Here is a 24,338-nt window from a genome sequence, read left to right as displayed (position 1 = left end):
GCCATGCTGCGGTGCTGAGTTCACGCCCCTCTCAGGGGGTTGATGCTCCCAGTATGCTAATAGCCGTTATTGTCCCCCTTGGGCAAGGGGAATGATGTGTGGCGTGTGTGTGTGTAACAATACCTCTAGATTGGAATCTATGATCGCTGATTTCTCATCCGGGAAGGTGATAGCTGTTGATCACGAGTCCAACACGTGATCGAAGACCATGATGGTGAATCACGCAAAAAGATACAGAATGGAACACAAAATTACGGGGCCTGAGATTTTGCAAGCAATTTATTTATTTTGTAATCAAAAGCCTCCATAGTTATCTGAAATTTTCATCGCTCACATTTTGAGTGGACAATATTTTCTGGTGATATCATGACTCTTGAGTCGACAAAATTGTCCAACATGTCTATGCATTTTCCCGCGTGAACACAAGGGAGTTTTGCAGTGTCAGAACTTAACTATATTCATCGTCGTTGGTGAGTGAGCATGTTTGAGGTCCAGTGACTATGCCAGTTTTCAACCTTGTTTTTTATTCTGCAATTGAATTTCATCGTCAACTATTGAAAGCCCTAACTGGTTTGGTATTTCGATTGTACGAAATTCATAATCATACCAATTCTCAGGATCAATTTAGTCGCTGGTATAAGCAATAGGACTCCACATGTAACAGCTCTTTGGGAAAATTGACCTTCCAAAACGAACAGCGAAATACATACATGCATATATATGTGTATATATATATATATATATATATATATATATATATATATATATATATATATATTGTAACGAATATATTTCAATTAGAGAAATTTCATATACTTCTATTTGTCCTATTCTCACTTAGATATATTACGGATTGAATTATGTACAGAATTAACATTTCTAGCTCCTGACAACCTTATGTATGCAAAGAAGAGGAAACATGATCAATATTTAATTCAAAGGCTGTCTGAATGATGCAACTTAATCACAACATGACAAGACCTCATAATTATGAAACTATATATTGGCGACACAATTTGTGGCCTTACATGGGCTATACTACATAAAAAATATTAACACAGGATCCAGTTGGTTAGTCATATGGGACAAACAAGATTTGCATTGATATGTTCAAAATTGCATTTGAATATGCACAGTTGTAGTACAATTTTATATGTATATCGCACAATATTATACAGATTTAACAAAGGAAATGCAAATACAGAATACAGCTTTCTAGAATAAAAATGCATTTTATGTTTACTGAAGTCAATATTCGGCTTGATATACAGAAAATGGAAAGGCAAAATTTTCATAGGATATGGCAACGATCTGTTATCGTGTGGATTCCTAATTTTTGTTTTTGAAGCCATACGTTATGCGTCAATGAGCTGTCATCAACTCATAAGTATAGAAACCACTTCAAGAAGAATTTTTTCAGAATGAAAAGAAAGGTAGAAGCCAGTGGTTATGAGAAGAATACGTTGATGGCTTTGTTATACGTTGGTCGGTTCTCTGATGGTTGTTAGTCAGTTTCATATTCACGTTCAGTCAGTTTCATATTCACGTTCAGTCAGTTTCATATTCACGTTCAGTCAGTTTCATATTCACGTTCAGTCAGTTTCATATTCACGTTCAGTCAGTTTCATATTCACGTTCAGTCAATTTCATATTCACGTTCAGTCAGTTTCATATTCACGTTCAGTCAGTTTCATATTCACGTTCAGTCAGTTTCATATTCACGTTCAGTCAGTTTCATATTCACGTTCAGTCAGTTTCATATTCACGTTTAGTCAGTTTCACATTCACGTTCAGTCAGTTTCATAGTCACGTTAAGTCAGTTTCATATTCACGTTCAGTCAGTTTCATATTCACAGTCAGTTTCATATTCACGTTCAGTCAGTTTCATATTCACGTTCAGCATGTTGATGTACTGGATAATCACATATACTTATCCAAGAACCATTATAATTTTTAATTTTGTTGATCAGTGCACACAATAGGTCACGGTCGTCTGTACGCAGCAATGCCTTATCATAGTGTTCGCCCATTCCGCATCAAAGCCGAGGTCATCCGTACGCTGGGACATCCATCCACACATACACACACAGGGATAGAATTCTTTCTCAACAGATCCCTTCATCGACTTCGAAACAAATTATTCGAATATGACCTAATATAATCTAACGTAACGTAACCTAGCCTAGCTTAGCGTAAGCTAAGATATAACCAGACCTAGTCAAACCTAACCCAACCTAGCCAAATCTGACCCAATTTTACTCAGTTTAACCCAGCCTAAATCTAATCCAACTCAACCTAAACTAACCTAACGTCATTGTAACTTTGTTACGGGTTAGCTGGGTTCTAATCCTCGGCTCGTCCACGTTTCAATTTCCAACGAATGCCTCCATCGAGCGATTCTCAGTCTCGACTGCGATGTCATGGAATTAAAAATCATTTGTGGTTGAAAAAAGATATTAATTGATCACTGGGAACCATTCAGTGTATATGTATAAACTTTCCCACGCGCACATACTAGCTAATACACTATCAAAGCGGAGGTGGGTTGAACGCGATATTTCATGTAGGTGTATGTAATTCGATCATACAAATATAAGAAAGTCGTACTGAACTTATATCTCTCTTGATAGCGTATTGGTTTACGTTACTGTAACTTTGTTACGGGTTAGCTGGGTTCGAATCCTCGGCTCGTCCACGTTTCAATTTCCAACGGATGCCTCCATCGAGCGATTCTCAGTCTCGACTGCGATGTCATGGAATTAAAAGTGATTTGTGGTTGAAAAAAAAAATATATATATGTGTGTGTGTACATATAAAATAAAAACAAATAAACAAGTTAATAGATAAGTAGGTAAATAAAGGAGCCAATGAATAAACAGATAAATATAATAAATAAATAAAAAACAAATCAATCAATCAATCAACAAGTAAATAAAGAAAACATCGCGGGAAGACCAGCCAGTGCGAGTAAGGAATCCGAAGTATTCGAAGTCGGGGCAGGAAGAAGGGACCCGATGGGACAGATTTCCACCCTTTGCCCTCCGCATGCCCACGTCGTCCTCCTCCCTCCTCCTCCCCCTCCAGTAAGAGCAGCTGTAGAGGGGCTCATGAAAGGGAGTCCCTCGAGGGCAACGTGGGTGGTCCTTGGTCCCTTCAGCAACGGTGCAGGTTCCTCTAGCTGACAACGGGTCAGCTTAGGGCCCAGTCACACCAAGCTTACGACCTGTTTCCGACCACCGGCGACCAGGATGATTTTTGTTGTTCCTCCTCTGTTTATTACAAAAAGAATTCAAGACAATGCTGCAATTGGACTGAATCTCCCCCTCCTCCCCGTCATGAAGATGAATATGGAAATAGCCAGTTGGCGATAACCTCAGTGAGAGAAACAAAAGTGCCAACGTCCAAGGTGGTGGTCGGAAACAGGTCGTAAGCTTGGTGGGACTGGGGATTTAAAGTCGCTGAAGCAAAGGGGGTTAAGGTCGTCTCGATTAACCTTCTCATTACGGAGGCACTCTTTAATTTTTTCTGGCTACCGCCGGGCGATTTCATTCAGCTTGGGAAACGTTACTTTCGTGAAGAAGATGACGCACTTCACGTATTTTTTTTCTCTTCAGCATCAGATGGTTTTATAAAGGATTACAAAGGCGGAGCAGGCCGACAGGAGACCTTTTGGTCCATAACTAGGTCGGATGCGAAAAAAATAATGATAAATAAATAAAAATCATAATGATATAAACGATAAATAAAATAAATAAATGCATAGGTATAGTTAAATAATAAACAAACCGGTAAATAGTAAATAATAATAAATAGGCAGATAACTAATAATAAATGAAAATCAAACAAATAATAATAAACAAAGAGACAATAATAAAAAGATAATATAAAATAAATGGCAGGTATTACAGCATTACAGCTGAATGGAGCCATTTCATTCAGCTTGAGGGTCGTTGTCGCGTCGAAGGGGTTAAAGAAGGTTGAGGAGGGGTTGGAGGAGGAGGGCGTGAGTATTGAGTATTTTGTCAGAAATATCAAGCGTTTCTATCCGCTTGAATCGTTGTGGTGGACGGTAAAAGGATTAGAGGAGGGCGACAGAACGGAAGGGTAGTATGAATTAAAGTGATCACCATTTTTAGTGTAAATTAGTCTTCAGTCATCAAAGAAGGCTGAGCAACTTTATCCCTTGTGGTGTCACTGAGTTATTTAAAGTAATGAATGAATAATACACAGTCAGTACCCTATACAGTGTGTGTGTGTGTGTGTGTGTGTGTGTGTGTGTGTGTGTGTGTGTGTGTGTGTGTGTGTGTGTGTGTGTGTGTGTGTGTGTGTGTGTGTGGGAGAAGAGTGGCATGATGTGGTGGGCAGGTGGGATGAGAGAAGTCGTAAATGACACATGAGGGTGGCATGAAATGGCGAATGGGGTCTGAGGGGGATGAAAGAAGGTGGCGTTCAAAGGGCGACCCATTCTGAAGGTCCACCTCGATGGTATGAGGCTGGCTGGCTGGCTGGCTGGCTGGCTGACTGACTGACTGGCCCTCGGAGTATTGCGTAAGAGGGACTGCCAGCGAAGGAAATTGTCCTTAGCGATCTGGTCATCCATCATTCATGTACATCTAGGTGTCGGGAGATGCCGCCCCCGCGCTGTCATTCGGTGGGCGCCGGGGGGGGGGGAGGGCGTGGGCGCCGGGGGGGGGGCGAGGAGGGCGTGGGCGCCGGGGGGGGGGAGGAGGGCGTGGGCGCCGGGGGGGGGGAGGAGGGCGTGGGCGCCGCTCGTGTACCTACTCCTAAGGACATCCGAACCTGACCCATGGTATACCAGATCTATATATCAATTCACTTGAATCAGTACAGAGGAGAATGACCAAAATGATACATGGGCTCAGAAATTGACCTTACGAAGAGAAGCTTAGGCACCTTAACTTACACTCTGGAAAGACGCAGAGTGCGGGGTGATCTAATTGAGGTGGTCAAGCGCATCAAAGGTTTTAACAAGGGTGATGCACACAAGGTCATCATATTAAGACAACAGGGCAGGACTCGCAGTAATGGATTTAAACTGGACACATTTAGGTTTAAGAAGGAAATAGGCAAGAATTAGTTTACTAATAGGGTGATCAACGACTGGAATAGACTTAGTAACCATGTGGTAAGCGCTGAAACTGACGATTGTTTTAAGAAACGGTTGGACGACTTTAAGGTTGGGGTGTCCCAGACCCCAGGCCTTCACGTCCTCCGATGACCGCAAGATTGCGTTCGAGTCGTCATTAAAATTACCAGATATTTTGACCATCTCCTGAATAAAAGTGCTCTATTTTTCATTAACCCTTTCATACTGTTTAGTACAACAAACAAGTGAATAAATGATTAATAAATAGATTAAAAAGTAGATGAATAAGTCGATAACCAGACGTAAATAATAATATTTCATACCTCTGTATAAGAACATTGGATTGTGTTGTATAAGTGTAGGAGCAGTTTCTTTGTCACCAGTTGAGGGAGTTGGGGAGCAAGCAATCGCTCCTTATCAGTTCTTTTTGTGTGGAAATACTGAGGAAAGGCAGCCAGTGATCGAAGGTCAGCCCCCCGGGGTTGCACCTCCTGATGGAAGTGAAGGTGTTGGTGTTTTGAAGATGGTCGGCAGGGAGATGATTCTCTCAGATGTCCAGCTTACAGGACTGCCACTCGCCACTGGTCCTTCAAAGGAATAAACAAATAAACAAGCAAACAAACAAAGAAACAAACAAATGAATAAACTTAATAGATGAATAAAAGAATAAATAAAAATAAATTGATAATGAATAGATGAATAAATGAAAAAGGAATAAAAGAATAAATGCATAGAACACTAAACAAATAAATAGATAAATAAACAAAAATAAATAAATTGATAAACGAATAAGAACAAGTGCATAAATTAATTCATGAATAATTAGATAAATGAATATTCAAATGAATAACCCAAAATTGATAAACAAATGAATAAATAAATAACAAAATAAATAAATAAAAGTGAATAAATAAATATATGATGGCGTAATCTTTTTGCAATAACTAGATATGGTAATGACAAAACCCAAGATACTGATATATGGGACTGGAGAAGATGGGTCATTCTCTATTTCACCGTGTTGCCCCATTACCTCCCCGGTGTGTTTGTAGTGCCTTGTGCTTTGTCCTCTACTGTTTCAACAGGCCCGAAAAAAAAGGGACTCGTATGTTTGACAACAGCTGCAATCAATCGGCCGGAATTGTTACCATACGAGTGAGTTTAATTTTTCTTAGATCCATTGGAACTGAGGATAATCGGTTAGAGTTTGAGATATGTTTATGTTCTTTATGCCATTACTTATATAATACATTTTGCAGTCAGTTATTGTTTTCTCCTAATTTCGGGATAAGACATGTTTCCTTGCTATAATGTCATACAATTGATCTTTGGATGCAACCAGCTTTTCACAGCCCAGTTATGCTTATTGGCAATAATAAATTAGATTTAGACAAGAGTGATACATTAAAGTTGATAAATATTTCATAAAAACAAAGCACAACGATTTCGCTCAGATCTTGTACAGCATACTAAACGACAGTTTAATTTAGTTACGACACCTTTATTTGGTTGCGACGCGGCAGAAATTTCAATTCTCAAAGTGTTTACATTATTTACAGGTGACTTGCAGAAGAGGATTACAAGTAAGTTTACTTTTAAATTATGCCTTGTTGTGTTAGCGTATATATGTTATAATTGTGATATACGTTCAAAATTGCCCCCTTTTTATTGTGTATAATCTAGATATACATTGTTATGGTAATGAAGAAATAAACAGTCACTTCAAACTGGTATCTTGCGAGATGCTCAAAAACAGTTATGATAAAAGCTATTTTATATGAGAATTGAACATTGATATACTACACACTTATGTCAGTAATGAAAATGAAGTAATAATTGACAATAGGATACAAGTAGGATAGTCAAAAACATTCTTCTACGTTAGAACCAAATAACCTTTTTCTCTCGGAAAAGTAAGTCTGTAGTAGAGTCGTAGATGTAGGAATATGAAAATGTCAGACATCGCCTGAAGTATAATACATTTCACTTATGAATACGTCTTCCTACGTGCAGAATTCAGATATGCATGGTTATGTACAGATACTCCTTTGTCTTTCTTTCAAAATAATCTTCATAGGGTTATTAGGGAGAGTTGAGTAACAGTGACAGACACAGGCTCATGGCAACCATTAAAACCTGGATCTACACTGGAGTTTGGCATACTGATAATGGACAACACCAACAGATTGGTTTCCCCAGTTAGGATCAATAATTTGATATGGGAATTATATGGAAGTTGATTATATAATTAAAATAACCTATCGGGGTGTCAAAAGAATGATCATTTCTTGAACTGCCTTCAGTGGAAAATGGGTGATTAATAATTGAATATAAGGATAATTTTATTGATAATAGTCATATAGTTTTGATGAATTTAACCTGATAACTGTGCAATTGGGTTTTGTCGGTCATACCCATGGTGCCCAATTGTTTAGGGTTAAAAAAAATACTTTCAAGAGAAATTTTTACTGTTATAAAAAGATTGCATGGAAAAGTATGGGAAAACCAGATGTTAGTTAATTATGTGGGTAAATTTTTAGAAGTGCACACTTAGGTGACAGCAATTGAAATTTAAATATAAATTTTGTAAATTATAATACATTAACACAATATATGTTTTTCTTGGTGGAAATCAGTAACAGAAAAAGTCACTAAAAGCTATATTTAAATGAATATAGCCACTGTGATTGGTTGAGACACCATCATTGTTTTAGTAGATGCAGAGGTCAAAGAAATTAAAGTATGATAGATTTGTTTATTCTAACCTAACCCGCCTTTAGTAATGTGGTACCGGTAATTCTAGAGGTCATCAGGGTCATCATTGTCTTCAACCTCTAAATATATCTAAATAAAGATGACACCTCAGGGAGTCGCCATGACTCCTTTTGTTTGTGTATCACTTTTAGCAATGTTTTCTGTTATTGATTTCTGCCGAGAAAATGTATATTATGTTGATATATTATGATTTGCAAAATATCTAATTTTCTAATGCTATATCATGTAGATGTGTACTCCTAAAAAAATACCATTATTTGCCTTAGTTCAGGCATGGTGATTTAGCAGAGTTCCACATTTTCATTGGTAAGCAATGGGCATGCATGGATGAGCAGCAGGAACTTTTCTGCTACTTTTTCATAGTTTGTTCCTCACCACTGCTGCTTCAGTTGCCCACTGTTTCTTTTTTTCATATGAATGTATTTTGTGTAAGTTATTGTATGTCTTACATCATGAAACATAGAGGGTTTTGGGTTACATGGAGGTGACTGACATGCCCCTTCCTTGATGTCTGAGGATAAAGGATGCATGGGTGGGTAGGTGCACCATGTGGACTAGTTCACCTAGAGTTGGTGTTGTAGGGTGGCTAATGAAATTCAGTATTACAAGGAATGTTCAGTGCTATCATTACATTGGCAAATTTAATTTTAAGACATATGGGAGTGAATTATAGAGAGCCAAGCCTCATATGATGTATATCACAATTACATGCTGTTCATATGATGTATGTTGCAGTTTATAGGTTAAGTACTGTCTTCAGTTTATGGACATGGAAGATGGTACTATAATATAATAATAAATACATATACCAAGGCTTTTTCCCCCTTACAAGGGAGGTAGCCAAAAAGGAAAAGGCATAAAATCATTCCCACCCATTCCATCCCTGAATACACTCCACACCCCTCCACCCTCCCTCTTATCTTGGCACCTCCTGGATGACGGGTCATCCCTGCACCTTGTCCACTGTCCTGGGTCAGAAGCAGTGTTGCCAGACACAGCACATCCACAACAAGGCCGCTTCATTAAATTGGCGACCCCACCTCTCCGTCCCCCCATGCATAAAAGGAGAAGACGGGGAGAAATCCCTTCGGGCTGCGTCAAATCTTGCTCACACATACTACCTCACCCCCCATCCCCCCGTCCATTCCACCTCATGCATCACAACATCATCCATATACAACCATTCTCCATTCACCCCTGTCTTCTGTCCTCTCCCGTCCTTCCTCAACAGACATTCCCCTCTTCCCCAAAGCCCCCTTCACCCCATCCATCCACCTTATCCTAGGATGTCCCCTCATGTTCACTCCCTCCACATCTGCCTTCCATACCTCTTTCACTAGTCTTTCTTCACTCATTCTTTCCATGTGTCCAAACCATCCTAATACTCTTTCATCAACCCTATCTCCCAACTCCCTTTCCACCCCTGTTCTCCTTCTCACCTCCTCATTTCTCACTCTATCTAGCCTAGTAACCCCCATCATACTTCTCAGACACCTCATCTCAAACACATTCAAACTCCTTCTCTCTTCCTCTCTTATGTTCTATGTTTCTGCCCCATACAGCGCTGTTGGCACAATCACTCCTTCATACAATCTCCTCTTAGCATCCATTCCCAAATGTCTATTCCTCATTACACTCTTCAATCCACCAAGGCATTTACTCGCTTCTCTCAATCTACATTCTACCTCCACCTTTTTATAATAATGATAAGGGATTAATAGTTAACTGTATGAGGTGGGTCTGCAAAATGGTTATATCAGAGAACTATCTTCCTGTTACCTTTTTTCAAAACCTGTCAACATCCTTACCTCCATCTGGAAGTGCAGCTGTGAGAAACTGACAGTTTCCAGTCTGGGCCCAAGATATCTCTCTTAAACATTTTTGTATTTCTTCCACCATTTTAACACAAGGAGAACTGACAAACAGCAACTCCTGCACCTACTAATACAAGCCATTGACATAGAAATAATTTCACACTGATACTGTGGAGATATCAGTCCAGGTTTTCCATTGAGAGATCTGTGGGAGGACATAAAGACCATTGCCAGCTACTTGTGGAGTTACAGGTTTCTAGTCACTGAAACTTGCAGCAATAATTACCATCATGAATGATAAATGGATTGCATTTTCCAGACATTATTGTTATTTTCCACTACTAAAGTTGATAAAAGGGAAATTTGCATTAACCTATTAGATTCTTGTACACAAAATGAAAATTTCCTATATCATAGGAAAAAAATTAATAAGAGACAATGTTAAGTAGAGTATACATGGTATAACATAAAGGTAGTAGTGGTGAAGAGCCTACACCAAGAGGTGCAGAACTCAGGCTGAAGCTGTCACCTTTGCCCAATGTGCTTAGACTGTCGAGACAGATAATAGTCACAGCTGGGAATCAGAGATGTGTGGAATTCAAACTCATAACTAAGTGAATGCAAGACTAGCACACATCTGGTTTTGCCACCAGTGCATTATAACATAGAGTGTTAATGAAAATAAAATGTCACTATTTTGTGAGAAATATTGTTGTTCTAATTTGAGACATGTTCACACATATTGACCTGCTTAACTGATAAAAGTATGCATATTGCATAGTATAGTACTGGTACCTTGCACACTAGAAATAAACTAGGTGGTCCCTCACATCCAATAGTTTGAGAAGTGTATGAAGTCAATAAATGCTTAACTATTTTATCAGAAATGTTGGTTTCTATGAATGTACAATTGTCTGAAATTAATTCCATTGTAGCACATATGTAGATACTTAAGGAGAATATTAGGGCTCAGGTTAAAACAAATCCATGTGACTTCAGCCAGAATAAAATTCATAAAGTTTTTGGTTGATTGCCGTGGAACAGAACATTATATTGGGAGAAAATCTCTGGAGTACCAGTAGACTGTTGAGATTTCATTACTTCAAATGTAATTAAAATTTGTTTGGATTTAATTTAGTTGCTGTTACCATAATTGTGAACATTATATTTGCATTTATTTTGAGATGCTATGCTTTTATCATTTGGTTTCAATCACTCAGTCCATTGTCCTGGTTCTCTTGCAGGATATCCATGAGCCTTGGAAACTGACCACAGCCGTTCAACACATAAATCACTCTGTATAAAGATTTTGTGAAGCTGTCAGGAGTAAGTATAGAAAAGTGTTACATAATGTGCTCTGTACCTTGTGTGTGGTGATTGCACCTCGCACATTTCAAATCTGTTGGGTCCCTGAGGGGCCAGTACCGACATTGTGATTTCTGTATGTTGAATTGAAAGTATCTCTATGCATGAAGGAAATGTTACTTTTGTACATACATATACCAAAGACTTTTTCCCTGTTACTTTTGTACTAATACAAATGTATGGAGTGACCAGTGATGGGTATTTGCAAGTGGTGATCTTACAAGATTGGCATCAGAGATAGTCATCTCCCTGCCATCTACTTCAAAACTTGTCACCTTTCTCGTCCTCATCAGGAGGTGCAGCCCTGAGGGGCTGGTATTCAGTCTCTGTCTCTGGTTCCCAAGATCTCTCTGTTAACTTTGATTATATTTTCTCCTCCATTTAATGCAAAGAGAGCTGACCACAAGGAACTGCTCCTTGCATTCTATTTATATAACATAAACAGCAATCCAGTGTTTCTTCAAAGAGAGATCTATGTGAAAGCCTGATGACTTGCTGAACACTTTGGGGCTGTGAGTTTCCAGTCATAGAAACTCCAGGCAACATGTATTATTATTACTAAACATGTATTAGGGATGGAATGGGTGGGAATGGTTTTTATGCCTTGGTTTTTTGGCTACCTCCCTTGTAAGGGGGAAAAACCCTTTGGTATATGTATGTATGTAATAAACATGTATATTAGAAGCAAGAACTGAAGAGGTAAAAATAATTTATGTTCCAGGAATAGTGCACAATGCTGGAAAGCAACAAAGCCTTGACGTTTGAGGAGCTGGAGAATGATAATCTTATGAAGATAAAGGCCTTAAAGGTAGGAACATAAATCTCTCTCTCTTTCTTCCACCCCTCTATCTCTCTCTTCCACCCCTTTTCTCTTTTTCTTCCACCCCTCCCTCTCCCTCTCTCTCTCTTCCACCCCCCCTCTCTCTCTCTCTCTCTCTTCCACCCCCCTCTCTCTCTTCCACCCCCTCTCTCTCTCTTCCCCTCTCTCTCTCTCTTCCACCCCCTCTCTCTCTCTTCCACCCCCCCTCTCTCTCTCTCTTCCACCCCTCTCTCTCTCTCTCTCTTCCACCCCTCTCTCTCTCTCTCTCTCTCTCTTCCACCTCTCTCTCTCTCTCTCTCTCTCTTCCACCTCTCTCTCTCTCTCTCTCTCTCTTCCACCTCTCTCTCTCTCTCTCTCTCTCTCTCTCTCTCTCTCTCTCTCTCTCTCTCTCTCTCTCTCTCTCTCTCTCTCTCTCTCTCTCTCTCTCTCTCTCTCTCTCTCTCTCTCTCTCTCTCTCTCTCTCTCTCTCTCTCTCTCTCTCTCTCTCTCTCTCTCTCTCTCTCTCTCTCTCTCTCTCTCTCTCTCTCTCTCTCCTCTCTCTCTCTCTCTCTCTCTCTCTCTCTCTCTCTCTCTCTCTCTCTCTCTCTCTCTCTCTCTTTTCCTCTCTCTCTTCCACCCCTTCGCTTTCTTTCTCTTTTCCTCTCTCTCCTTCCCCACCCCCTTCTCTTTCTTTCTCTTTTCCTCTCTCTCCTTCCCCTCCCCCCTCCTCCCCCCAACCCGTCAGTACTTTGGGATGTTAGTGACTCCCCAGCTACTACACAACACTCTTTTATGATTGGTGATTAACCTCCATTCAGTGAAGAAGGCTGATCACATTTAACTTCTCCTCTCTAATTTTTCTGCTGCTCTTCTTCACCACCTCATTGGGATGATTTCATCCTAAGGATGGGAGTGGTAGTTTTCAGGGATAAACTACAATCCCTTCCTGTACTCTTCCTCCTTCTCCACCTTTCCCTCTTTTCCATCTTCCCCTCTCTTCCACCTTCTCCCCAATTGCATCCTCCCGTGTCCTCTACTTCTGTAATTTTTCACTTCCTCCTCCTCCTCCTCCTAGTCCATCTGTTCTACCTCTTCCTATCTTTCCATCCCTTCCTCTCCTTCCATTCCTCCCTTTCATCCATTCCCACTCCTCCTTCCTTTTTCCCCTCTCCCATTTACTCCTGTTCTTCCCTTCCCCATCCCTTTTCCTTCCTCTCTCCCTCCCTCTCTCCTCTATCCTTCCTCCTTTCTCTTCCACAGGTTTTATTAACAGTTATTTTATGCTGACTTGCTGTTCTGTTGTATAACAAGGTTTAGTTCCACTCTGAGTAAATGGTTTAAGTAATGGGAAGTTAAAGAAAGCATTATTGTAGAGTTTCCTCATGAATTATATTGAGTCAGATTCTCTTTTTCAGATATGCAGTGATTTGCGAGGTGGATGGGATAAGGACACAGTTCAAGAATTGAAAGCATTCCATGATGATTATATAGAGATTCGAAAAGAGTTGGAGTCGTATCGAGAGGTAAGAAGCTATCTTGCTTAATAGTCCATTTTTTATTGTGATCATTATTTATTTATTTATTTATATTTTTCATCTAGAACAATTGTTATGTGCAAAGTAACTAGGCTTCACTCTTGTCACTCCCATCATATGTGTTTCTTTTATTCGGAATCATACATACATACATATACCAAGGCTTTTTCCCCCTTCCAAGGGAGGTAGCCAAAAAGGGAAAGGCATAAAAACACTCCCACCCATTTCATCCCTAAATACACTCCACATCCCTCCCACCCTTCCTCTCATCTGAGCACCTCCTGGATGACGGGTCGGAATCAAGTGTACATATTCTCATTTCCTTAAGCATGTTGAAAAGTGGTCTCATGCATTAGTTGATGAAATTCTGAAATTACCTGCCATAGCCTTTTGTCTGATGGCTCAGTGGAATTAGCATCAAACTTGCGGTTGGACCAACAAGTGGGAATAATTGGGGTGAGGTAGCAGGGGAGAATTTAAAGTGGAAAGAGTGGGAAGGATTAGTGTGATGGGAGTGATAAGAAGGGTGAGGATGTTCTCCCATGAAATGAAAGTAAACTTACTGAGTCTTTTGTAGTTGCTGCATTTTGTGTTGGGTTATTGTTATGTCATCTGCATAAATGAGTACTTTGGTATTATGTTTTGGATTTGGTGTTGGAGGAACTCTTGTGGAAACAGTTGTTCCCTAGGCTGTCTGTCTGAGCAGTCCCGTCTCCCCAAGGAATGCCATGGCTGGAACAGGGTTTTCCCACAAATCCTTTATTGAGTGTATATTGTGTTGTTTGTGTGTGTGATTGTGTATAATGCAGTCTTCCATGATGTGTTGAATAGTCTGGGGTGAAGTGTTACATCCTGGGCAGTTGTCCACAATGCTGTCATCCAGCCTCTTCTGGTAGCTTAGAAGGGCAGGTGAAAGTATACTCTTTGGGGGACTGTTGTTCAATGTGTTCATATCATTTACTTGGTCATTTTGGGACACTAATCTTTCTTCCAACTTAGAAGATTATAAGATTTTTTTTTATGTTTTGGGTGTTACTCTATGATTTTTTTATGACAGTATGTGTCTAGCAAGTTTATTGAATGTTTTTTATGTAATTTGCCAACATAACTGTTATTTTGTGGTGGTGCTTTCTTGTTAAATCCTTCCCTAGTACTAGTTGAATGATGTTTGTGAGAAGTGTGCTGGTAAAGTAGTCCTCCTTGGATCTGTTGGTTAAGGGAGATGAGCAGTTTTGTTTTGGTTCTTTCTGAGATCCGCATTTTCAGTAGTTTAGATATGGTGGATGTCAAGGCCTTTATTGCTTGTAGGCAAAGGTGCTTTAGATAGACATTTGAAATTTTTTCTAGGCCTTCTGCTTGGTTAAGGAACATGGGAAATTTTATTTTAGTGCCTTATGAAATCTGTCTTTCCATCAATTTGGATATGGTGGATAGTGGGGAGATTGGTCTGTAGCATGGTGGATTTTCTTGTGGTTCTTTTTTCCATGTTGTTGTAGTTTTGTTATGCTTCCTGAAGTGGTTGAAGGTATCTGTCAAGGCCTTGTATCCTTTTAGGCAGAGATGCTTTAAATGTATGTTTGAAATTTTTCTGGGCCTTCTGCTTGCCTTGTGAGTTTTTTTATTTTATTATTGTATTTTCTATAACTTGAAAAAGTGGTGGCATCTGTTTTTTTTTTTTTTTTTTTTTTTTTTTTTTTTTACATATTTCTGGTTATCTTCCTTTTTCTGGAGGTGTGGGTTTGCATCTTGTTTTTAAGAAGTGTTTGTAAATTATGTTGCATTTCTGTTTTAATGATGATTTTTCCTTGAGTTGCTCTGACTTTTACGAGTTGGAGTTTTTTGAGTTTGTAATGTTTTTTATTGTACTCTAATTTTGTTTATGGAACCAATGAAGGGTATCTGCATGTGGTGGTTCTACAAGATGAAGAGTAAAGCTGCCCATTTTCAGAAACTGTCAACTCACTTGCCTCTATCAAGTACTGTTTCTGGACTGGACCTGATATCTCTCTCTATCAACTTCATCTGTATTTATTAGACTTTTTTACACAGGGAGAGCTGACAACTGGCAATTGCTCCCCTTTCCCATACAATTTCAGCCATTGACAAAGAAACAGTCCCACTCTAATACAACACATGCAACAGTCAGGATTTTCTTCTCAGAGAGATCTGTTGGAGAGCCTGTTGATTGTCGGCAGCTACTGTGAAATTCAAGGCAGCAGTTATTTTTATTTATATATTTATTTAATTATTTTTATTTTCTCCAGTTTTAGTTTTTATTTGTGTTTCCCAGTTTTCTTTCTTTTTTATTACTATTTTTTAAAGTGTATATATAGTAGGTGTGTGCTTTAACTTAGCCACCTCCCCCTTGTAAGGGGGAAAAGTCCTTTGGTATGTATGTATGTATGTATATCATTATTTTGTTCATTTCCCTCCTAAGATTGTAAACCAAGGTTGGAAGGCACTACAGGTTGCTCAAGAATTAACAAACCAGCAGAATCAGATGAAAGCTCAAATGAAATTTATAAAGGAGAACCTGCCTGAGCACCTACCCACTGATCAAGGAAATAGCAGGAGTAATAGTTCTTCAGCAGGCAGGAACGTGGTTCAGGGAGCAAGCTCCAAAGAAGAACAGAACACTGCTAAGGCTGTCTTGCCATCAGATGGCAGTAAAGTGGTAAGAAAACTTAATTTTGTCAAAGAATATCTCTTGATTGAAGAATTAGAACTAATATTTAATTGATCATATTTTTGCTTATAAAAAGTATTGATGATACTGATTACTACATTTAAACTATTTGATGCATTTGATAATTATTGCATTACTTTCTGTTCTTCATATAGTTTTCCATCTTCTTGTTACACATTCTTTTCAGGCAGCTTTGTCTCTTCAGTTACTGTATTGTATTATTCTTTCACTCTTCATGCTTCTAATACCAATCTTTTACTGTACTTGTTAGAACTAAATTTTAATTTATTTAGTTTCCCCTTTCATTATTAGTTGTTCATATCCTTTCTCTGTATCTGTCAACACAGCATAGATCTTGGCTGGCTACTTCCCTCATAAGGGGAAGCAACCTATGGTATATAGAAAGATAGGTAGATCTATATCTCTTGGGCCAACAATAGGTAACTGCAAATGGTGCTTCTATGAGATGCCTGTCAGATTCATCTTCCTGACACGCAGCTTTAAAACCTGTCAACAACTTTACTAATACTTCCTTAATCTCTCCCAAAATATTCTAGTCTTCCTCAGACACAGTATTATCACTTATGCACTTGTACTCTTTGTGCAGTTCTGTATTTCTTTAGTAAGCAGTTGGTTTAGAACAGAGAATGTCTGATAGTTATGTTTGCTACATGGAGTGTTTATGACACTACTGATGATGATATGGTTTAATGTCACAAACTCCCCCCCCCCCCCCCCATTGGGAGGCTAGGATGGTGCCCCTCACAGAGGGCTTTGTAGCATGGAATTTAAGGAACCATGCCCTTGGTTCAACTTTGCCATTGGCAGGATTCGAACTGCCCTCACCCCGACCTTTGCCACAAGTAACGATGCCCTAACCTGTTCAGCCAGACACTACTAATTCACAAACAAAAAAAATGGAAGAATGACAGTGGAAAAGTTGTAGGGTAGTTTTGTACACTGTTGGAGGAATTGGGTCATCCACTCAGGTTTCCACTAGAGGTTATTGACCTCAGATATGTCATGTTCATGTCCTTGTTACTAGTGCTATGCAGTCTGTGAAGATATGTGAGATTGTATTTAGGTAGGCTTGTAGAGTAGGCAAATATTGTCTCATGTATTACATAATCTATGTTGGCATATCCTAATTGTTGTGTGGAAGGAGTGAAAAGCATAAGTGTAAGAAGAATGAAGGGTTGAGAATGTTTTCAGTACATAGCCACAATGGCAGAAATGTTGAAGAAAAAAACTGACACCAACTACTATACATCAATTCCAGCTATTTAGGCATGTGGCATCTTTCCCTGATGTTGATTCCCACTCAAGGGTTGTCCCCACAAAGACGGCACTAACACTCTCCAAATTGACATATGAACAAAGATTGGACAAACTCGAACTACCAGCCCTGGAAAAAAAGAAGAGAAAGAGGAGATCTGCTAACCATGTACAGAATTATAAAAGGGGATGGAAGTCCTCGATAGAGATGATTTACTAAAGTGGGATAAAAGGAAAACAAAAAGGACATGGAAAAAAATTAAAAAGGATAGTTACAGAAGGGATCTCAAAAAGAATAGCTTCCCACACAGAGGGGTAGATATCTGGAACAAATTCAATGAGGAAAGAGTGAATGCAAAAACCATACAAGAATTTAAGATCGAACTGGATGCTGAAAGATACAGAAGTGGGTCACTACGTGCATAGCTCTCTTCCCGTAAAATACAACCAGGTAAATACAAGAGACAACCCTCAATGGAGGAGATGAAGGGAACGCATACAGAATTTTATGACTGGAACAAGTTAATCAAACCTTTCAAGAGTTGTTTTTGAGTGGGACGGGTGGCTGCATGGAAGCTTATTAAGAAAGACCGTGGGGACTAGCACTGGTGTGTGAGTTAAGCAACGAGCTCCTCCAATTGATGAGGAACTGCTATGACCTTCTCTGACACCCTTGATACACTTAACTGCCTTCATTTTATCTTTTACACATTACTTTGTCGTGCTAATATACATTTTTATTTACTTTGGTGCTTTACAGGTCAAGGGTAAAAAGAATTGGAAGCCGTTCCAGTTCATCACAGTTGAAGAATTTGAAACAGTTCCTAAGTAAGTAATGTTTTCCATAAATTAAGTAGTCAGATTTGTATTGCAGTGCTTTCATATTAATCCTTTTTATTTAATAATACACTTTAATATTATTTAATCAAAGGCTTTCTTTTGCCAAAGGTACATAAGAGGGTTTTCTATAAATTAAATAGTCAGATTTGTATTGCAGTGCATTAATCCTTTTTATTTATTGATACACTGTAATATTATTTAATCAAATGCTTTCTTTTGCCAAAGGTACATAAGAGGGCGCTTGCAGTATGACCAAGTCAACAAGGCAGTCACAGAGTTGAACAAAACTTTAGAGGCCAAATATGCACTCTTATCAAGACCTCGAAACAAACTTCGTCCTATGGAATTGAAGAATGTACATGTATTCAAGCAGCAGGAAACTACAGAGACAGCAGGTAATACCCTTCAAAAGGTCCTTTGACTTTCCCAAGAATCCTCAGCCATTTTGTTAGAGTGGTCTTCCCTTCAGGGAGGTAAAGAATGTATGGATTAAAATTTTTGTAGTAAGGCAGATTTGCTAGAAGTTAGGCAAAAGGTAAGGATTATTATTATTATTATTTTTTTTTTGCTTTTATGGATCTGGAGAAGGCATATGATAGTGTGGTGAGGAAAGCATTGTGGATGGTGTTGATGAAGTATGGCATAGGGGTAAAGTTGTTAAGGGCAATCAAAAGCTTTAATGTGAGTAATAGTTTGTGTTAGGGTTTGAAATGGTAACACCGAGTAGTTTGAGGTGAAGGTTGGGCTGCATCAGAGTTGTGTAATGTTACTTTCGTAGTTCTGTGTGTGTATAATGGGGTGATATGGGAGATAAATGCGAGGGTGGTGGGCAAGGGATTGGAGATGGTTGGTGAGAATGGAGGGAAGTGAGAAGTGAACCAGGCATTCACTGATGATGCTGCACTTGTTGGCTGGGCCAGAGGAGAGTCATAGGCAGTTAGTGACAGTTTTATTGTTATGAAATGAAAGATTGCATGGAAAAGTATAGGAAGACAAAATATTAGTTGAATATATGCTTTAGTTCAGGCATAGTGGTGTAGTGAAGTTGGATGTTTTGTCATTCCAAGTTAGTGGACAGTGAGCAGTGGTCATACATGGGTAAGCCACAGAACATTTCTACGACTTTTTCACACATTGTTGCTCCCCACTGCAGCTTCAATTGTCCTCTGTTTCTTTCTTTTTCATGTGAATGTTTTTTGTGTAAGTTGTCTTACGTCTTACACTTCAAGAAATAGAGGGTTGTGGGTCATGTGGTGGTGACTGACCTGCTTCATCCGTGATGTTGGAGGAGAACAAAGGATGTATGGGTGGAAAGGTGTAGTATGTGGATTCGTTCACCCTGAGGTGCAAAACTTAATTTTAAGACATGTGGGAATGAAATATAGACCACCAAGTTTAAGGCTAGATAGAGTGAGAAATGAGGAGGTGAGGAGGAGAACAGGGGTGGAAAGGGAGTTGGGAGATAGGGTTGATGAAAAAGTATGGGATGGTTTGGACACATGAAAAGAATGAGTGAAGAAAGATTAGTAAAAGAGGTGTGGATGGCAGAGGTGGCGACCTAGGATGAGATGTATGTATGTAAGTTTGAGAAATGCCTTCACATTATATGATGTATGTGACAGTTACACGCTGTTCATCATATGTATGTCACAGTTTATGGGTTAAGGAATGGGGGTAAACTGGTTTTTGGTGGTAGGCCTTGCTGTAGAGGTCTTGTGTCTTGCCACATCGCTTTTGAACCCAGGCAGTGGGCATAGGGCAGGGCTGGCCTTCCATCCACAATGAGATAAATGTGATGGGTGAAGGGTGGATGCATACATTGGCTGGGTACCTCCCTTATTAAGTTTAGAGCCTTATTTTCTCTTCCCACACAGGGATCATCTCTATCCATGAAGTGAAAAGCAAATTACATCAGAATTCAAGACTATTTGGAAAACATACATATATGCATACATACCACATACATACATACATACATACATACCAAAGACTCTTTCCCCCTTACAAGGGAAGTAGCCAAAAAACAAAGGCATAAAATCTACTCCCACCCATTCCATCCCCAACATACTCCACTTACATCCACCCCCCTTCCCTCCCTCTTATCTTGGCACCTCCTGGATGACGGGTCATTGCTGCATCTTGCCCACTGCCCTGGGTGAGAAGCAATGCAGCAAGACACAGCACATCCACAGCAGGGCCACTTAATTTAATTTATGACCCCCCCCCCCCATCCCCTCATGCAAAAAAAGAGAAGACGGGGAGAAATCTCTTCAGGCTGCATCAAAATATCATTCACACATACACTATCCCCCACCCACTCCCTTCCATGTATCACAGGATCATCTATACACAACCATTCTCCACTCACCCCTGTCTTCTGTCTTCTCCCTTCCTTCCTCAACAGACATTCTCCTTTTTTCCAGTGCCCCTTTCACCCCATCCATTCATTTCATCCTTGGTCACCCCCTCCTGTTCACTTCCTCCACCTCTGCCTTCCACACCTCCTTTACTAATCTTTCTTCACTCATTCAATCCACTTATCCCACACATCATACAAACACAGCCCACCAAATGTAACATAAAAACAACTGGTGTAGTATTTTACTCAAATATCTGTAATGACTCGGCTCCAGTACCCCACAATATATGGATAAAAAAGGAACACGCTCATCCAAAATCCTTCCCAATGAGTAGCACATGAAGGTGATAGCCACATAGTTTTGCACAACCTACTCATTTCCCACATCATGTCAAAGCCCACCGAATGAAACAGAAATAAATTTAGTAGTACATACATACATACATACATACATATACCAAGGCTTCTTCCCCCTTACTAGGGAGGTAGCCAAAAAGGAAAAGGCATAAAATCATTCCCACCCATTCCATCCCCGAAAACACTCTACACCCCTCCACCCTCCCTCCCATCTTAACACCTCCTAGATGACGGGTCATCCCTGCACCCTGTCCACTGCCCTGGGTCAGAAGCAGTGTCGCAAGACACAGCACATCCACCCAAATATTTACAAAAAACTTACCCCAATATGCCATAATACATTGATACAAATACATATACACACTCGATCACAAAACAGGTAGTCCTCAATGGACCACAAAATACTTTACTTCACCAAACTCTCCTGTCATACTCTTCTCCCATTTCACATCTGCTCTTCTTTTCGCCTCTTTTATCTTACATTCTTTTCTTTGTATCTCTCATATGATTCTCTTGTCCTATTTTGCAACCAATCTGTGAATGCATGTTTCTTCTCTTCTACAACCTTCTTTGCGTTATCATCCCACCACTCACTACCCTTCCCTCTATTTCCTCCATCCTCCTTGTTCCTTATATTTAAAATACTGTATGATAATGGCAATCTGTTGATCATGGATTGACAAATTTGTGCTTCACAGGATATTGATATAAAAAAAATTTTGGTCTGTTTTAGTAATAGGTTGTACTAATTTAGAAAATGAATGTGCATTTTTTTTTTTTTTTTTTTTTTTCTCTCAGGCACACGATTTGTGGTTGACAGTGATATCAAGCAGTACAGTAAGTTGCGACTGGACACTGCTGGACGTGCAATGCTCACTGTTTTGCGAACTCTCAAACATCTACAAGAGATCCGAGGACCAGGCAATCTCATGCGTTATGCTGTTAGATCCCCAACAGAATAAAAACCATATTTATACATTGCATGATAGCTAAGCAGCTTGTCTTAGTATCTTCATAAATGATTTGGAAGACACATAAGATGCCAAATGTATATTAACAAAGTAGTACACTGTATTATGATCTTTGTGCTGTGTAGTATGATTTATTCTATGTAACATGGACCAAAATGTCTCCTTGTTAGTTTGGTCTTCCATTGGTTTCAGGAAGTGTCTTAGAAATATTATACTTGTACATCACCAAAAGAAGATAGTTGGTGGAGTTACTACTGTAACTTAATAACAGGCCTTGTGATTTGCCTTCACAAGTAGATGTACTACAAATTATTGTATATTAATCATCATTTAACCTCTTCGATACGAGTCAAATTCTTGTGTACAGCATCAGATGCCTGATGTACGAATGCATCACAATACTCACATCATAGAATATAAAGTCACTGCTATTTTACTTGTTCTCTTTCACTCTGAATAATAATAAACACAGAAAACACGATCAAGCCAATTTACAGAATTCAGGGGTCACTCAACTGTAACTACAAATTAAATATAGACAAGGCACCAATCCTCGTATACCTACTTGCGCCCCATGAGGCCTACATAGGCATCGTTGTATGGAAGAGGTTAACCTCATTTTCATGATTGATCTCATTACTGTTCATTTAGTATGCCACTAAACTTTTATATTTGGTACTGAATTGTTTCCGTGAGATTGAAGACAGAAGTCTGTAGAATTGTAACTTATGTCAGATCTTTACTGAGGTGGAATAGATGGGGGATAGAGGGTTAGGGAGTATGTGTGAGAAAAATTTGACACAGCCCTAAGGGATTTCTCCCTGTCTTCTACTTTTCTGCATGAGGGAACGGAGAGGGGGGTTGGCGATTTAATGAAGTGGCCTCGCTGTGGATGTGCTGTGTCTTGTGACACTGCTTCAGACCCAGGGCAGTGGACAGGATGCAGGGATGATCCGTCATCCAGGAGGTGCTGAGATAAGAGGGTGGAGGGGAGTGGAGTGTGATAGGGATGGAATGGGTGGGAGTGGTTTTTATGCCTTTGTTTTTTGGCTACCTCCCTTGTAAGGGGGAAAAAAGCCTTTGGTATATGTATGTCAGTTCTTGATTCATCATGGTAAACTTCAGTACTGAGAGCTTTTATTTACATTTTTACCTTTAAACTTAAGCATATGTGTAATAAAGAGCATTAAATTGAAAATTCCTGACTTTGTTTACATGAGATTTTTTATAACATGATGGAGAAGAAAGTGGCCCATTTAAGGACATTTACTCTATAGTGCTAAGTTTTAGGATTAAGTATAGTTATGATTATAAATGTGGAATCATATATGGATTAACATCAGGTAGTGTATTGATGAACACTTAGATAAGCATGTCCATAAACATATAACTCACTGTTTGATTAACAGCCTGAAAGACAATACATTGCTGCATGCCAGTCCCCCTGATATCCATTCCTCTGAATCTTCTCTTCCCTGAGAGGACTGAGTCCACCTGGCCAGGCTGCTGTGTGACCACCATCCATCCCTTCAAAGTTACCAGAAGAGACATGATGACCTCATCACAGATAACTGTCCAGGATATAACATTTCACTCCATACTACACAACACATTATGGAAAACTGCATTGTACAAAATCAATATGTATTCTATAAGAGACTTGTGGGAAAATCCTGTTACACCCATGGTATTCCTCAGGGAGACTGGACTGCTTGGCCAGACAGTCTGGTAAAGGTAAAGAAGACTATACAACACATTATGGAAAAATACATTGTACAAAATCAATATATATTCTATAAGAGGTTTGTGGGAAAATCCTGTTACAACCATGGCATTCCTCAGAGAGACTGGACTGCTTGGCCAGACAGTCTATGGAATGAAAAAAAAAATAGTGACAGCTTCCTTTCTATTACTTTTATCTTGCAGCACAGAAACAACCCCACATACAACAAGTCCAAAGTTTCTTCACGGAAAGATCTATGGGATGGCCTAAAAACCACTCCCAGCAATTGTGGAGCTGTGTGAGTTTTCTACTTAGTGAAATTCAAATTCACAGTTATTATTATTACTAAAATGTTTGATTTACAAAACACTGCACCAATGTCTTTAATCATCTTGTAACTATTACAACATTACCCATGGAAAATTACATTACAATGTACACACGAATGAACACCCCATCCATGCCCTAAAGTGAGCAACCAAGAACGTATTTCCAAGTGAGCATATACACCATACCCCTAAATAAACTTGAACACAAATCAAATCACAAGAAATAACCACATAATATATCTAACTGTATTATTGCATATATGTTTAAACCTTCCATTTGTAATACAGAAAAACCTAGAAATTGTAAAACTGCTAAACTCCCTCTCTGGAAGCTGAGCTCAGCATTAAAACTGCCTAAAGACTCAGGCTGGGCCCCGGGAGCAACAGTTAATAGGTGAAAGTA

The 24,338-nt window shown here is 39.3% G+C and overlaps 1 protein-coding gene across 1 annotated transcript; it reads left to right on the top strand.

Moving 5' to 3' along the window:
- The first annotated feature begins 6,616 nt into the window (after positions 1 to 6,616).
- LOC143021919 (SKA complex subunit 1-like) lies at positions 6,617 to 23,085 on the top strand. Its single transcript, XM_076179782.1, has 8 exons — positions 6,617 to 6,690; positions 10,941 to 11,022; positions 11,783 to 11,869; positions 13,276 to 13,383; positions 15,833 to 16,069; positions 18,117 to 18,184; positions 18,422 to 18,591; positions 21,711 to 23,085. Exons 3-8 carry the CDS (start codon positions 11,795 to 11,797, stop codon positions 21,872 to 21,874), a joined length of 822 nt encoding a protein of 273 aa, XP_076035897.1. The 5' UTR covers positions 6,617 to 6,690; positions 10,941 to 11,022; positions 11,783 to 11,794; the 3' UTR covers positions 21,875 to 23,085.
- Positions 23,086 to 24,338: the final 1,253 nt, after the last annotated feature.

The sequence above is a fragment of the Oratosquilla oratoria genome, chromosome 43 (assembly GCF_046742065.1).
Source record: "Oratosquilla oratoria isolate Oo_2021 chromosome 43, ASM4674206v1, whole genome shotgun sequence".
NCBI classification, from domain to species: Eukaryota; Metazoa; Arthropoda; class Malacostraca; order Stomatopoda; family Squillidae; genus Oratosquilla; species Oratosquilla oratoria.
This window is presented reverse-complemented; position numbering and strand designations above follow the sequence as displayed.